The sequence below is a fragment of the Daucus carota genome, chromosome 3 (assembly GCF_001625215.2).
Source record: "Daucus carota subsp. sativus chromosome 3, DH1 v3.0, whole genome shotgun sequence".
NCBI lineage: Eukaryota > Viridiplantae > Streptophyta > Magnoliopsida > Apiales > Apiaceae > Daucus > Daucus carota.
The window spans coordinates 61,352,604-61,369,650 of record NC_030383.2 but is presented as its reverse complement, the minus strand read 5'-3'; the positions used below and the strand labels follow the sequence as shown (position 1 = coordinate 61,369,650).

General features: G+C 34.6%; 1 protein-coding gene and 1 pseudogene across 1 annotated transcript; both read left to right on the top strand.

The window, feature by feature from the left end:
* The first annotated feature begins 903 nt into the window (after positions 1-903).
* Positions 904-8,656, top strand: LOC108213397 (serine/threonine-protein phosphatase BSL1). Its single transcript, XM_064090177.1, has 21 exons — positions 904-1,639; positions 1,736-1,796; positions 2,593-2,671; positions 3,191-3,270; positions 3,360-3,454; positions 3,774-3,873; positions 4,164-4,233; positions 4,618-4,719; positions 4,943-5,024; positions 5,110-5,280; positions 5,527-5,677; positions 5,831-6,029; positions 6,108-6,275; positions 6,370-6,608; positions 6,738-6,822; positions 6,983-7,081; positions 7,156-7,355; positions 7,428-7,503; positions 7,929-8,064; positions 8,133-8,272; positions 8,373-8,656. Exons 1-21 carry the CDS (start codon positions 1,447-1,449, stop codon positions 8,454-8,456), a joined length of 2,610 nt encoding a protein of 869 aa, XP_063946247.1. The 5' UTR covers positions 904-1,446; the 3' UTR covers positions 8,457-8,656.
* Positions 8,657-13,323: 4,667 nt separating this feature from the next.
* Positions 13,324-17,047, top strand: LOC108212881 (serine/threonine-protein phosphatase BSL1-like; annotated as a pseudogene).

The window sequence follows — 17,047 nt, the reverse complement described above, 5'->3', positions numbered from 1 at the left end:
TCTCCGTTGGTACTACTGACTTACGTCAAGCAACCGGAGGACGGACCGTAAGCAATTACTTTGCTTACGTGACAAATATGACGCGCTTTACAAAGCACAAATTCAACAAGAGAAAAAAAAACTCAAAACCATTAAAAAAGAATAATAAATTACTTACGGCCCGTTTGAAATATTTACAGAATACAGCATAATAAATTACGTGGGCCATGACAGTGATACACCATAATTTATGAACGGATTTTCTATCACAATAGTCACCAACTTTCGTGACAATACTGGTGGATTGATATTAAATGTTAATGAATTTTTTATATTTATAATAATTCTACCAATCAAATTAAATAATTTTTACAAGAGTTGGTGCTTAATGCCCACACACTAGAAAAACCGATTAATGGATCATTATCTTTTATTCACATTTCAACGAGAAGAGATCACGAATACTTCCTTACAAATTTATATCCTCTGCCTGCGCAACAAATCAATCTTTAAATTATGTAGTATGAAAATTTCGAAACTTTTTTTTACTATGATGTCATTCCTAAAGATTGTCAATTCTTAATTTTTGGAGAAATATATATTTTTTAAATAAATGTTTATTGTGATAAAATAAATAAATGTTTTGGAGTTGTTTAATATTTTTATTTTGCACAAAATATGTATATTCTAAAATAATATTGCTTCCGGCGCTCTCATTTTTTTACAGAATTTTCAACTGTTTGACACTCGTTTTAAGGTTTATATAGAGTATAGTTTCACAACTTTTTTTTGTTAAAATTCTGTATGAAAATTTTATGGATCATATTTTTATTTAAAAGAAAAAAATCAAAAAAAATTATCAAAATATATTTTATAAGAGTATTAAAATACGTATCCGATCTTGTTCTATCTCGATGTAAACAATTGAGAGAGAAGATGGAGTAACTTATTATTCCTTTTCACAAATAAAAACTTATTTACGAAGATGATATAAATTAACAAGGTCTTACTTCTCCTTCCATGGAACAAGTTTTCGAATCATAACACTCATCACCACCACTAAATTGAAAATATGCATGACCAAAATATATACCGAATCCATTTAGAATTTTATATACCAATAAATGTTTTAACTAACATTTCATTAGGACCCACTAAAAATACCATCTAAAAATCAAATTTGCATAATATATACTGTAATAGCATGATGACTTACAACTGTACTCCCCCAGGAAATTAATCTAATGAATGAGGATTGAATTTGCTTTTCATTTCATTTTATATTATTTATAATTGTTTCAACCACGTATCCTCCCACACCCTATAAAACGTTCACTCCCCCTCATTTTCAACATCAAAATCCCTGCTTCACTCTCTACTTCCATTGCCTCATTCCGTACCCATTTCAAAAATTTTTGATAATTCTATTTTCTTTCAATTTATTTATTTATTTATATCAACAATCTGATGGGACGGAAGGTCAAACTAGCTCCTGCACCGAAATACCACCCTCTCGAAAGTTTTTGGGACACGGAGGACGATTATCCGGGGCCACGGTGCGGTCACACGCTCACGGCTGTGGCTGCGACCGAGAATCATGGCCCCAGGCTCATTCTGTTCGGGGGTGCCACGGCCATTGAAGGCGTTGGTTCGGGCATTCGTGAGTTAAAAAATATTTAACATTTATTTTATGAGCACGTTTATTTTTATTATGTTCGGTGAAATGTTGGTTGATGGATTTTTTTTGTTTGGACAGGGTTGACTAATGTGACTAATGATCTGTATTCGTACGATGTTGAGGGGAATAAGTGGACCAGGTTTATACCTGATTTTTGCTCGTTTTGTTTCAAAACTAAATGGGAATTTTTTTTTTTGATCTGATATGCATTTTATGTGTAATGTCGCACTAAAATAATTGACGGTTGGTCCATCAAATAGAATCGTTTTGAGATTTGACAGGTAAAGGGTAAAAAAACACATATAAACAAGTATTGTTTTATATTTCTTTTCTCGATAAATAAAATTTAGACATTTTATTTATATAAGAAAATTGAAAAATAATACTCCTCCGTCCATCATAATTTTTATAGTTTTTTATATAGTTGATATGTATTTTAAAATACATATAAAATATAATTTTATAATTTATTTTTAAATTCTTTTCTATAAATATTCAAATATTAAAATTTTCTAAAAAATTAAAATAATTTGTCAAACAATAGGACAAAGAGTATATATAAAAGGTCTTTGTTTTTTTCTTCCAGGTATAAAAGGACTTTGTTTATTCTTCAGCAATAAGAATAATTTAGAATTTTTTCAAAAATTAACCAACCTATAAAATAAAATTTAAAAATATTGTACAATCATATATACAACTCATCTGCAACTATTACAACCATATTTTTGAAAATAAATTTGAAAATACAAATATTTCTGCAAATTTCAATAATTTCTATGGACATTTTCGGTTATGAACAAATTTTGCAGGACACGATATTGTAAAATGTGCAGAACACCTGGTTGTGGTTGTCATTTGAACTATACATATATTATGTGGAAATGAATTAAAATGGATATCTGTGTAAATTTCTACTTGGGTCTTTGGTGGTTCAGGCTAAGGCCCTCTGGTGAGCCGCCTTCTCCTCGGGCAGCACATGCAGCCGCAGCTATCAGTACCATTGTTGTGTTTCAGGTACTCACAATTTCATAGACTGATTGGCACAATTTGTTTTGTTTTCGATTTTTATTTTGAGTGAATTTCAAGATGGTGACTAACATTTTCGGATTTTCATAACATGTTGACTTATTTTTCAAGATAGCAAAATATTGGCGGACTTTTGATCCGCTTATCAAAAAGGCCGCGTCAACTCCCGTTAATGATATGCTGTTAAAGATTAATAATTAAGGAGTAATTTCAAGATGATACATAATTTCAAGATGATAGCCAATATTTTGTGATGTGAAAATTTTAATCATCATCTTGAAATTTATTCTTTAATTTTTAATTCTTAACAACGTATTATTAAGAGAAATTGACAGCGACCACTTTTTTTTTTAAAAAAAGAGAAGTCTGGCCACAATTTTGTTATTTTAGAATTTCGACCAACATTTTGAAAACTTTAGCCACCACACTGAAATATACTCTTTTATGTTCTATGAATGAATCTTACTTTGTGGTCTAATGTTTGGTCTGTTTCTGCTGCATTATCAGGGGGGAGTTGGGGCTTCTGGTCAGTCGAATGATGATTTTTATGTGCTTGACTTGAGTGAAGACAAATTGAAGTGGCGCAGGTACCCTTGTTGAATTTGTGTTCGATTCTTTAATTTTGGATTTTGTGTCTGGTTCTTCAAATTTTATGTTGATTTATGTTGTCATGCAGACTTGTTATTCAAGGAGAGGGTCCGGGGCCTCGATATGGCCACGTGCTGGCCTTGGTTGCGCAAAGATACCTTGTTTGCGTCAGTGGGAACGATGGTGAGTTGGATTTAGTAGCTTTTGGTTTATGTTTTTTTGGGAAAGAAATTGTGAATGGCTTTCAATTAAATTATCGGCTTTCAGATAATGTTACTAGGTTTACTCAATACTAATTGAATGAGTTCTATGGTCACTGAGATTATAAGTCACTTTTAATTACAATTATACATCTCTATCTCTATGATGTGTTATTAATTCCTCTCCGAGCTTAATGTTTAGCTGCAAAACAGTCCCTATCCACATCATAAGTTACAAATAATATGTTTGTACATGAATTTTATGCTTGATAGCTGCCTAAATGTGAACATTTTTTCTTCAGGAAGAAGAGCACGCTCAGATGCCTGGGCTTTGGATACCGCCAAGAAACCATATATATGGAATAAAATCAATCCGGAAGGCGATAAACCACCTGCTAGAATGTGAGTGATAATCTTATTATGAGTTTGAGCTGAATAAATAATTCTGGAAGTTTTTTTTTGCTAGCTGTTTCCATATGATCAAATCTCTTTTGTTCACTTGCACTAACTCTGATCAATAATGATGTTGATTGATGATTGATACATTTCTTTTTTTCTTAACCAGAATAAATCCCCCCTCCCCTCTTGTTGTAGTAACTATGAAGAAACAAAATCCAAAAATATTAGTGTTTAATCTAATGAAAAGTTTTGAACATTTTATTGTTCTATCTGTTTAATCATGTTTGATGTAGGTATGCAGCAGGATGTGCTCGTTGGGATGGAATGCTTTTGATCTGCGGGGGTAAAAACACCTCAGGCACGGTATGGTCCATAGTGCTTTCAGAGCTTAAAAATATTGATTTTTAATAGTTTAATATTTATTGCATTGTTATTATTGTGTCTGTTTCAATGTTTGCTCATGGACACTTTGCTGGTGCCTTATATGTTTGTTGGTGTTATGGCATTCTATGTATGTTATGGTATTTTATGTATGTTTCTAAGTAATACACACGAAAAAATAAATAAAATTAAGTACCAGTGCACGGAAAACAGATGTCATCAAGTACTCCTAACAGTAGTACATAATCAAATAACATCAGAGAGTATCTAATGTAAAAGTATGCTTATGTAAATTATGAGAAGACGACTTATTTACTCAATATTATTGGTACTGAATGTTTTTTTGCATAATATGGGCTTCCTTAGCCATTGACAGATGCTTATGGACTGATATTGCATACCAATGGCCAATGGGAATGGACTCTTGCTCCAGGGGTTTTCCCTTCGCCGAGGTACCAACATGCTGCGGTAAGCATTAGTTTCTGATTCAAAATTCCTTGTTCAATTCCTTAATCCACTTATCGCAATTTATAAATGGAAGTAATGATTATTATTAAATTAGGTTCCTAAAGAAACTTAGATTATACATGACAAATGCTAAGTCCTGTTATATTGGTTTGACACATAACTTTTTCTTAGTTATATATACATGAGTCTTTTGTATCCAACTTGATTTTCTGTTGCTGGTTAGGCATTCGTGGGTTCAAGGTTGCATATAACAGGGGGATCTTTCAAGGGTGGAAGGGAAGTTGATAATGAAGCAGCTTCTGCAGGTACATCAGTTTCAGCTCAACTGAAGTAATACTTGTGTTTTGATGAAGTCTGACTCGTTCTCTTGTCAATGATATGTTACGGAAGTATTGGACACTGCTGCTGGTGTCTGGCTGGATACAAAAGGACCGGTGACGTCTTCACGCACCAGCAAGCAGCGTAAGGAACTAGCAGGTTCTTTGAATCTGTTGCATCGTTGTCGCCATGCAGCTGCATCTGTTGGTGATCATATATATATTTATGGCGGGTTCAGAGCAGGTACTTTCTAAATAATTAGATGTAAAACTTGATTTATGTACTTATGTGCACAATAGAGTTTCAATTTGCTCTATATTTTTCTACAGTCATGGTATACATGTTTATTACATTCTCCACTAAAGAAGACTTAGTAGAAACACATTTTTAATTCATCGAAAGAACACTCTTATATGTTCTCTCTCTAAAATAACATGCAATCTTACTTTCCATTTGCAGATACGTTGTTCGGTGATTTTCTTTTTTCAGGAAATGAACCAGAGGAGTCCAGTATAAGTTCTCCTGCGGTATCATCTGAGAGACCTAGGGCTTCGTTTAGAAGAAGCCCTACAATAAATAAATACTCTTCTATATCTAGTATCCGTTGCAGATCTGGGAGCCCCTCTTCTGCCGGCTCAAGGTTTTAAATTATTATTATCATGTTTCGATTCTTTTTTTTTTTGTACTTCGCGTCATGATTAGTTCAAGTCAAGTTCTGTCTCCATTTGTTGTCACTTTCTCCATAGTTTGTGATATAACAAGTCAGCTTCCTGATAATGTTCACATCCTCCAGCATGGACCGAAATTTTATGAAGAAATCGGCCCAGTTTTCTGCTGCAGAGGCCGGAGCTAGCAGTGCTGTCTGGAAAGCTACGCAGTTGGAATATGGCACTTCTGTCGAACTATCCAGGTCAGTTAACAACATAAAAACTGCAGAGACACGTTCAGACAGCAGTGATACAGAGGCAAGTGTTCGCCTCCACACGAGAGCTGTAAGTATCTTCTTTATTTCCATAGTTCAGAATTCTTACATCTACAAGATGCAAGATTATGTATTTTTGATTCTACAGGTGGTTGTTGCCAAAGAGGCTGTAGGGAGCCTAGGTGGTATGGTAAGACAATTAGGCTTAGATCAATTAGAGAATGAGAGTAGACGGATGGCTCCATTGAATACTGACCTGTCCCAACCTACAAGAAATTTTACAAGGCAGGAATCATCTAGAGGCTTGCATAAGAAGGTTTTAACACCATTTGCTGTTGTTCGTAGTGTTCTGTTTACTATTTTCTCAGGAAAGGCCCTCGGAAAGTTAATATTTGGATGTTTCTTGGCAGATTATATCTTCATTGCTTACGCCTAGAAACTGGAAACCTCCTGCTAATAGAAGATTTTTTTTAGATATATATGAAATTGGTGAGCTTTGTTCTGCTGCTGAACAGATCTTTATGAATGAGCCTACAGTTCTTCAGTTGCAAGCTCCCATCAAAGTGTTCGGTGATCTTCATGGTCAATTTGGTGACTTGATGCGGCTATTTGATGAATATGGATTTCCTGCCACAACAGGAGATATAACGTAAGTTTAGGGTGAATCTTGTGAAACGTTCAAAATTTTCTTTGCACCTCATTTTTCTAAACTTAACGGAATTAGTTTTATATTTGATGCTTTCCTGATTTACAAATCTACAATTTTATTATGTTACAGTTACATCGATTATCTTTTTCTTGGGGATTATGTTGATCGAGGACAGCACAGCCTGGAGACCATCACTCTTCTTCTTGCACTAAAGGCAAACTTCTACATCAGTTATTCTTGTTTTGCATGTTATCTTTTTATAAATGGAGTGATCCAAAAGATAATTTCCATCTTACTTTGTCATAATATTTGATTCGAGTATAAAATCCCATGTCGCGTGATCTCATTATGGCGCTCTTTTTAATAATGTTCAGATCCAGTATCCTGATAATGTTTATATGATACGAGGGAATCACGAAGCACCAGATGTAAATAAAATTTTTGGCTTTCGTGTTGAATGCATAGAGAGAATGGTATGATTTGACTTGTACTGTTATTTGCTATTTTTGGAAATTACCTGATGTCCTAATGTTGATTGGATCTGTAGGGAGAAATTGATGGTACTTCGGCATGGACGAGGTTCAATCAACTTTTTAACTATCTTCCCCTTGCTGCCCTTATTGATAAGAAGATTATCTGTATGCATGGAGGCATAGGGAGCTCTATACGTACAGTAGAGCAGATAGAGCAATTAGAGAGACCTCTAACTATTGATCAACAATCTACTGTTTTAATGGATTTGCTATGGTAATGATTACTTCATCTACATACTTCAGGTTTTGTTTTCATGCTACTTACATCATTATATGTTTTATTCAGGTCAGATCCCACTGAAAATGACAGTGTAGAGGGCTTAACACCGAATGCCAGGGGGGCTGGCCTTGTTTCATTCGGGGTATTTTACCTTTTAGTTTTTATATGAATGAAGTTGATTTGATTTTTATGTTTTGGTTAATAATGTGGACTGAATACAAGATTTTTCTTAATCCTAAATTTAATGATTACTACTTCCACAATTAGAGGTTCTTGGTGTTTGACAAACCAAAAATCTGCACTTGAAACAAAATGCAGAACAGTACATAGTACCTGCGAAAAAAAGTAATAACAGTTATTCGGTTTTAATATAAGCACAGTTCTCACCGTAACAAGACCCTATACATGTATATACATTTTAGGTTGACAAGTTAGGTATGTAAGAAAAATAATCATCTCTCGTGTATATTCTGTATAAGAATTTTCCTATCTAGTTGCTTGGAGATTCAAATTTCAGTTTACGACCGAAGTCCAACACGAACACTAATACATTGTCATCTCTTGCAGCCTGATCTGGTCATAGAATTCTGCAAGAGGAATAATTTACAACTTATTCTAAGAGCCCATGAATGTGTTATGGATGGATTTGAGCGTTTTGCCCAGGGGCGATTGATTACTGTTTTTTCTGCAACAAACTACTGTGGTAAGTTTCAATATATATCTTTGGTTTTTGGCAGACTATTCATTTTAATTTATATAATACAAATTCAGGAACTGCAAGAAATGCTGGAGCAATACTCGTAGTGGGCAGAGATCTGGTCATCGTACCAAAGTTAATCCATCCTCTGCCACCTGCTATATGTTCATCAGAAGGATCTCCACAGCCAATGATGGAAGATCCATGGATGCGGGTAAATTTTTTTAAAAAATTGATCTAGCTTTAGTTAATGACTAGAATTTATGGGCGATGTTACTCCTCTATTTACTTCTTAATTATTTCAACCACTGCAGCATCTTAACATTCAAAGACCGCCTACTCCTCCCAGAGGTCGCCCGAAGCCTGAACCTCCTAGGAATGCACTTGCCTTCATGTAGCTGCAGAAAAAAATCCATCATTGGGCACACCACACTCTGCAAATCTTCCTCTGTTGTATTTACAGGTGAAAACAAAGTCTTGATTATGAATACATAGGTTGAGATTGATAGCGGAAAATCACTGTTGTAATAGTTCTGCAAAAAGTTGTATCAGTTGTGAACAATAACAATACAATTTTGCATGAATGTCTTGATAGAGCTGGCAGTACTCTTACTACAAGTCTAATATTATTATTAAAAGTCTATAATATATAATATTTTTTCCTTTCTTCAAACCATATATTACATCAATGAACTAATAGTAGATCATACCATATATTACATCAATGAACTAAATAGTGGATCATGAAAGATCATGGATGTCATTAAAATTTTGTCTATTAATTATTTACACATGGTTATTCTATAAGAGTCATTGAGGATTTAGCTCCCCATTTTCTTTTAAATGTGTTACAAATGTACTTGATTAATATAAGCAGACAAGAAATCTATTAATGTCCACACCACGCTAGACATAAGTTCTCTTATACCCATGAATAATAAAAACTAGAGTATACATATGTTGTACAACTCAATGAAAATATTTTATTTTATGCAATAAACAATTAGTTTTTCTCATAGAGTATACATATGTTGTACAGCTCAATGGAAATATTTATGGTTCTATGATAATATAATTTATTTTAAAAAAATAATCAAGTGATTAGTTTTATTTTACTTCTCATAGAGTATACATATGTTCATGCAAGTTTGCAACTCATGCACACTTGGATCTACTTGTGTAATTTGCAGCTCCAAGTCGAATTTTAAGGTTAAATGGCGTTTTGGTCACTGATCGGAAACTTGCAATTGGGTCATCCAACTCAAAAAAATTTCATTTAAATCACTTATCATAATATTCGTTGAAAATTGAAAAAAGAAAAAAATTAGCTATCATGCAGCACCTTTTTTTCTCTTGAAAATTTCGAAACTTGTTAACAAATGAAGCAAATACACACACATAAAATCATAGCTTCACCCACAAAAACTTAATCTTTGTTTATCTCTTATCGTTGTATATATCTTGAAGCTATTTTGGAAAAACTTCATACTTATAAATATCCATTCTAAATATGCCAAATAAGTTGTGTCGGAAAGCATTTTAGAAATTTACGTCCGGTTTAAATAATATTGACTTGATTCCCGGAAAATGCCGCAAAAGAAATCCTAAGGGAGGATTACTATCCGATTTAGTAAACTTCCTAGATTTCTAATTTAATTATACACTTAATTACGTTTAACAAAATAATCAAAACCTACAGAAAAGATGGCTCCTCACATATATATACAATTAAATTAATAAAAATATGAAAAAGTAATTATATATTAAAGTATCATTAAATTAATTTTGATTAACAAGTTGCGATTAATTAAGACAGTCTATACTCCTGACAAAAAAAGAAAAAAAGAAAAAAAAGAAAGTAACTCCACAGATTAAACCTCATTGGACCATTCCCAATTCAGAGATGAGTGACCACTACTTAAATACAATTTGCAAGATGAGTGACCACTACTTAAATACAATTTGCAAATATTCACTTGTAACATTCCCGCCTCTATTCATTTCTAGTCTCTCAATGGAAAACATACATCTCTCTCCTCTCTCCTCTCTCTCCTCTCTCTCAATGGTTAGATTTAGCAACGATCGTTAGTTTTCTTTACATTCGATCCGAATTCATGTCTAATACGTTCGTATATGCAGGATAAGTTGATTTCAAGCCGAGGATTACTGGTTTCCATGGATAAAAATCTGAATCAACTTAATGTAAGTATATATAATGTTTAACGCGTATGTATTTTGCTGAATAAGTTCATTTTAAGCCACATATTACTTCTTATTGTGGACAAATTGCTAAATCAACTTATTGTAAGTATACATATCTTCGATCTGTTCTATTAAAGTATATCAGTTGTGTTGCCTAGGTTTTAGTTGCTCCTGTAGATGATTACCGTAGATGTTCAATTTACCGAATTTGTTTGATACATAATAGTGATGATATGGATATATTACATATGTTTGTTTGATACATAATAGTGATGATATGGATATATTACATATGTTTGTTTGATACACAATGGTGATGGTATAACATATACAAATTTGCTTAGGTAAGTGTTAATTTTTCTTTTTTTGATGCAAAACCTTTTACGACCGTTAAAGATGGCTAAGAGACTTTTGTGCTATTGTGGACTTGGTTGAGTATTGCGATTGGGGAACCGTTCATTCTCTTCTTTGTTCAAAAGAATCGTTTAGTATTGCTTTTTTTGGACATAATAATGACTTGATAGGCAGACGCGGATCCTGATAGGGGCTATAGGGGTCAGTCGACCCTTTTAAATTTTTATTCTTAATTTTATATAATTACATAATGTTGTGAACGGTAAAAAATTACATAATCTGAATATCATATATTTATTTTCTATGTTATCATTTTGGTATCCACCAATTTAATCAAGGTGGACATGACTTTTTATATTGTGAAACGGTAAAGAATTATATTATATGAATATTAATTTTTTTTCCTGTGTTCATTCCGATTAATCATCGTTAAAAAATATTATATACGACCTTCCATACTTTCGGAGCTGGATCCGCCACTATTGATAGGCGAGGCCGACGAATCTCATCTCGAGGGTGTTGTTTCCCCTATTTTGCTTGGTTCAGTAGATGCTGGAACCATTAGATATGGTATTAGTGCAATCAACAGCAGTTTGTAATTCTTGCTTCGGTGGCTCTTCTGAATGTTTTGACTTATCAACAGATTGTTGATATGATTCCTCCAAAAGGAAATGTTGTAAGTATTATTCTTTTGACAACCATTAGGGACATGAAGGATAAATTTTACTAAAGACACAGCAGAAATAATAGTGAGAGTTGCCCTTAGATAAACCCTGCAATTGAGGAACTGGATGTTGCTGTGATTTACCTTGCTTGATCATTTTGTACTATAATACTGGTGATGTTAAATAGTTGTTGGTAGTTCTACAAACAACTTGTGATGTTGCACTATGCACTTTGTCAAAACTATTTGTAAAAAAAATATCAGGTGTTGTTTATAATTGTGAATCAACCGTCTTCCCTATTGTCTTGTTGGTGTGTTAAAAAGAAGCTGTTTAGCCTTATTTTTTCGCTTAACATGTTGTTGAGTGTTGATTTATATGTTTAGCTTCATTTTTCTCCCTCGACAAACTCCCAACACTGAGCTAACCCAAAAACACTCAAATTCCCTCCCTCTATGCACATCCCCAACAAAAAAAACCATCATTATTAATTCCTTGAAAACTCAAATTCTTAACCAACTCAACAACATTACTCCTAAACAAACTCTGATTCCCAACAAGATTATCCTTCCCACAAACAGTCTTATCAACCAAACTCAAACTCTCATCAATAAAGAATATATAATCATCATGCCTCAAATAACAACCATCGTTAGAAAAACTTGCCCCCACGAACCAATCTTTGAAAAGCAAAACAAAGATTACAATCAGTTTTCGACAAATCTTTCATACGTTCACCAAAAGTATAAACAGTTGTATTGCCACTACCATTGACAACAACACCATTTCTTTGGCTAGAAGTTAATAGAGTAATGGTGTCCAAACTAGCCAAAAATATTGGTATAAATACTTGACGATCAGAAGGCGTAGCTGTTGTGTTCACTACAATAGGTCAAATATTTTAACCGACCGACTATGGTTGGTTTTATTTTCACACGTGGCACTTGCGTCCACGAGGCGCCTGATGGCAATGAGGGGCCCAATTTGGTGAGTTTCTGGTAAGAATAAAACCGACCGTATATGTGGTCGGTTTTACCGCTTAAACACGACCAAATAGTCTAAACCAACCACGTTAAAACCGACCATCATTTATGGTCGGTTTTAAGCCTTAAACCGACCGTTTCTTGGCTTAACCGACCATTATGGTTGTTGGTGTTATGGTTAGGGTTGTTCACGAACCGAGCCGAGCCGAGTTTTGACCGAGTCGAGCCGAGCTTTAAATTTTTTCTTATCGAACCGAGCCGAGCCGAGCTTTCTTATCGAACAAAAAAGTGTGTTCGAGCTCGAGCTCGATAACTAACGAGCCGAACACGAGCTTGTTCACGAACAAATACGAGCCGAGTCGAGTCGAGCCGAGCCGAGCCGAGCTAGAGAAAAATAAGGTCAAACCGCTACTTTACTCTTAAAATAGCAAGCCAAATAAAATTTTTAGTATGTTTTGATGGTACCATATTATAGTTGATATTCTCATGATCGATTTGATATATTATATGTTGAATTCGGCGTTCAATAACATATATATATTACGAAATTATTATGAAAATATTCTTTTTTTTCGAGCTTTAACGAGCCGAGCTCGAGCCGAACGAGTTCGAGCAGAGCTCGAGCCGAGCTCGAGCCGAACATACTAAAAGCTCGGCTCGAGCTCGTTTTCTTAACGAACAATTTTTTGTGTTCGAGCTCGAGCTCGTTAACTTAACGAGCTGAGCCGAACGAGCTCTTAACGAGCCGAGCTCGAGCTTGTTCGCGAACAGCTCGGTTCGTTAAACAGCTCTAGTTATGGTATTCTATGTATGTTTCTAAGTAATACACACGAAAAAATATATAAAATTAAGTACCAGTGCACGGAAAAAAGATGTCATCAAATACTCCTAACAGTAGTACACAATCAAATAACATCAGAGAGTATCTGTGTTAGTATGTTCTCAAAGGTATGCTAATGTAAATTATGAAAAGACTTATTTACTCGTTGGTACTGAATGTTTTTTTGCATAATATGGGCTTCCTTAGCCATTGACAGATGCTTATGGACTGATATTGCATACCAATGGCCAATGGGAATGGACTCTTGCTCCAGGGGTTTTCCCTTCACCGAGGTATCAACATTCTGCGGTAAGCATTAGTTTCTGATTCACAATTCCTTGTTTAATTTCTTTATCCTCTTATCGCAATTCATAATTGGAAGTAATGACTATTATTAAATTAGGTTCCTAAAGAAACTTAGAACACTAAGTCCTGTTATATTGGTTTGACATATAAAATTTTATTATTCATGCATACACTTGAGGCTGTTGTATCCAACTTAATTTTCAGTTGCTGGTTAGGCATTCGTGGGTTCAAGGTTGCATGTTACAGGGGGTCTTTCAGGGGTGGAAGGGAAGTGGATAATGAAGCAGATGAGAAAGGTCAGTGGAGAGTGGTTGAGGAAGAGTTATGAATCGATAAGTAAATTTTTTGTTATATCAAAAAATATTATATATAAATATAGAAGGGCCTCATTTTTAAGTTTTGCTTAAGGCCCCAAATTTGGTTGAGCCGGCCTTGCAAGCAGCGCATGGAAGTAGCAGGTTCTTTGCATCTGTTGCATCGTTGTCGCCATGCAGCTGCATCTGTTGGTGATCATATATATATTTATGGTGGGTTCAGAGGAGGTACTTTCTAAACAATTAGATGTAAAACTTGATTTATGTACTTACGTGCACAATAGAGTTTCAATCCAATATGTTCATTTTCTTTGCTCTAAAATTTATCGACAGTCATGGTATACATGTTTATTACATTCTTCACTAAAGAAGACTTAGTAGAAACACATTTTTAATTCATCAAATATATTTGGAAAGAGCTCTTAAAATCAACTGCACGCCATAACACTCTTATATGTTCTTGCTCTAAAATGACATGCAATCTTACTTTCCATTTGCAGATACGTTGTTTAGTGATTTTATTTTTTCAAAGAATGAAGCAGAGGAGTCCAGTATAAGGTCTCCTGCAATAAATAACTACTCTGCTAGATCAAGTATCAATGGCAGATCTGGGAGCCCCTCTTCTGCCGGCTCAAGGTTTTGAATTATTATTATCATGTTTCGATTCTTTCTATTTTTGTACTTCGCGTCATGATTAGTTCAAGTCAAGTATCTTCAAGTCAAGGTTTGTCTCCATTTGTTGTCACTTTCTCCATAATTGGTGATATAACAAGTCAGCTTCCTGATAATGTTCACATCCTCCAGCATGGACCGAAATTTTATGAAGAAATTGGCTACACAGTTGGAATATGGCACTTCTGCGGATATATCCAGGTCATTAACAACATAAAAACTGCAGAGACACGTTCAGACAGGAGTGATACAGAGGCAAGTGTTCGCCTCCACACGAGAGCTGTAAGTATCTTCTTTATTTCCGTAGTTCAGCATTCTTACATCTACAAGCTGCAAAATTAATGTATTTTCTATTCTGCAGGTGGTTGTTGCCAAAGAGGCTGTAGGGAGCCTAGGTGGTATGGTAAGACAATTAGGCTTAGATCAATTAGAGAATGAGAGTAGACGGATGGCTCCATTGAATACTGACCTGTCCCAACCTACAAGAAATTTTGCAAGGCAGGAATCATCTAGAGGCTTGCGTAAGAAGGTTTTAACACCATTTGCTGTTGTTCGTAGCGTTCTGTTTACTATTTTCCCAGGAAAGGTCCTCGAAACGTTAATATGTGGATGTTTCTTTGCAGATTATATCTTCATTGCTTAAGCCTAGAAATCGGAAACCTCCTGCTAATAGAAGATTTTTCTTAGATATGTATAAAATTGGTGAGCTTTGTTCTGCTGCTGAACAGATCTTTATGAATGAGCCTACAGTTCTTCAGTTGGAAGCTCCCATCAAAGTGTTCGGTGATCTTCATGGTCAATTTGGTGACTTGATGCGGATATTTGATGAATATGGATTTCCTGCCACAACAGGAGATATAACGTAAGTTTAGGGAAAATCTTGTGAAATGTTCAATAATTTCTTTCTACCTCATTTTTCTAAACTTAACAGAATTAGTTTTATAATTTATGATTTCCTGATTTATAAATCTACAATTTTATTATGTTACAGTTACATTGATTATCTTTTTCTTGGGGATTATGTTGATCGAGGACAGCACAGCCTGGAGACCATCACTCCTCTTCTTGCACTAAAGGCAAACTTCTACATCAATTATTCTTGTTTTGCATGTTATCTTTTAATAAAAGAAGTGATCCAAAAGATAATTTCCATCTTACTTTAATTTTTGATTCAAGTATAAAATCCCATGTCGCATTATCTCATTATGGTGCTCTTTTTGATAATGTTCAGATCCAGTATCCTGATAATGTTTATATGATACGAGGGAATCACGAAGCTCCAGAAGTAAATAAAATTTTTGGCTTTCGTGTTGAATGCATAGAGAGAATGGTATGATTTGACTTGTACTGTTATTTGCTATTTTTGGAAATTACCTGATGTCCTAATGTTGATCGGATCTGTAGGGAGAAAATGATGGTACTACGGCATGGACGAGGTTCAATCAACTTTTTAACTATCTTCCCCTTGCTGCCCTTATTGGTAAGAAGATTATCTGTATGCATGGAGGCATAGGGAGCTCTATACGTACAGTAGATGCGTAGAGCAGATAGAGCAATTAGAGAGACCTCTAACTATTGATCAACAATCTACTGTTTTAATGGATTTGCTATGGTAATAATTACTTCATCTGCATACTTCAAGTTTTGTTTTCGTGCTACTTACATCATTATATGTTTTATGCAGGTCAGATCCCACTGAAAATGACAGCGTAGAGGGCTTAACACCGAATGCCAGGGGGTCTGGCCTTGTTTCATTCGGGGTATTTTACCTTCTAGTTTGTTATATGAATGAAGTTGATTTGATTTTTATGTTCTTGGTTAATAATGTGGACTGAATACAAGATTTTTCTTAATCCCAAATTAATGATACTACTTTCACAATTAAAGGTTCTTGGTGTTTGACAAACCAAAAATCTGCATTTGAAACAAAATGCAGAACAGTACATAGTACCTGCGAAAAGAAGTAAAAATAGTTATTCGGTTTTAATATAAGCCTAGTTCTCACTGTAACAAGACCCTATACATGTATATGCATTTTAGGTTGACAAATTAGGTATGTAATAAAAATAATCGTCTCTCGTGTATATTCTGTACACTTTCCTCTTTAGTCACTTGGAGATTCAAATTTCAGTTTACGACCAAAGTCCAACACGAACACTAATACATTGTCATTGCAAGAGGAATAATTTACAACTTATTCTAAGAGCCCATGAATGTGTTATGGATGGATTTGAGCGTTTTGCCCAGGGCGATTGATTACTGTTTTTTCTGCGACAAACTACTGTGGTAAGTTTCAATATCTTTGGTTTTTTGGCAGACAATTCATTTTAATTTATATAATACATATTCAGGAACTGCAAGAAATGCTGGAGCAATACTCGTAGTGGGCAGAGATCTGGTCATCGTACCAAAGTTAATCCATCCTCTGCCGCCTGCTATATATTCATCAGAAGGATCTCCACAGCCAATGATGAAAGATCCATGGATGCGGGTAAACTTATTTTTAAAAATTGATTTAGCTTTAATTAATGACTAAAATTCACCGACGATGTTGCTCCTCTATTTACTTCTTAATTATTTAAACCACTGCAGCATCTTAACATTCAAAGACCACCTACTCCTCCCAGAGGTCGCCCGAAGCCTGAACCTCCTAGGAATGTACTTGCCTTCATGTAG

What these genes read in the sequence shown, in the direction of transcription:
- LOC108213397 (XM_064090177.1), top strand. Translation starts at nt 1,447, where the DNA reads ATGGGACGGAAGGTCAAACTAGCTCCTGCACCGAAATACCACCCTCTC. An exon ending in GAGGGGAATAAGTGGACCAG is followed by an intron (nt 1,797 to 2,592) that starts GTTTATACCTGA and finishes TTGGTGGTTCAG; the next exon opens with GCTAAGGCCCTCTGGTGAGC. An exon ending in GTACCATTGTTGTGTTTCAG is followed by an intron (nt 2,672 to 3,190) that starts GTACTCACAATT and finishes CTGCATTATCAG; the next exon opens with GGGGGAGTTGGGGCTTCTGG.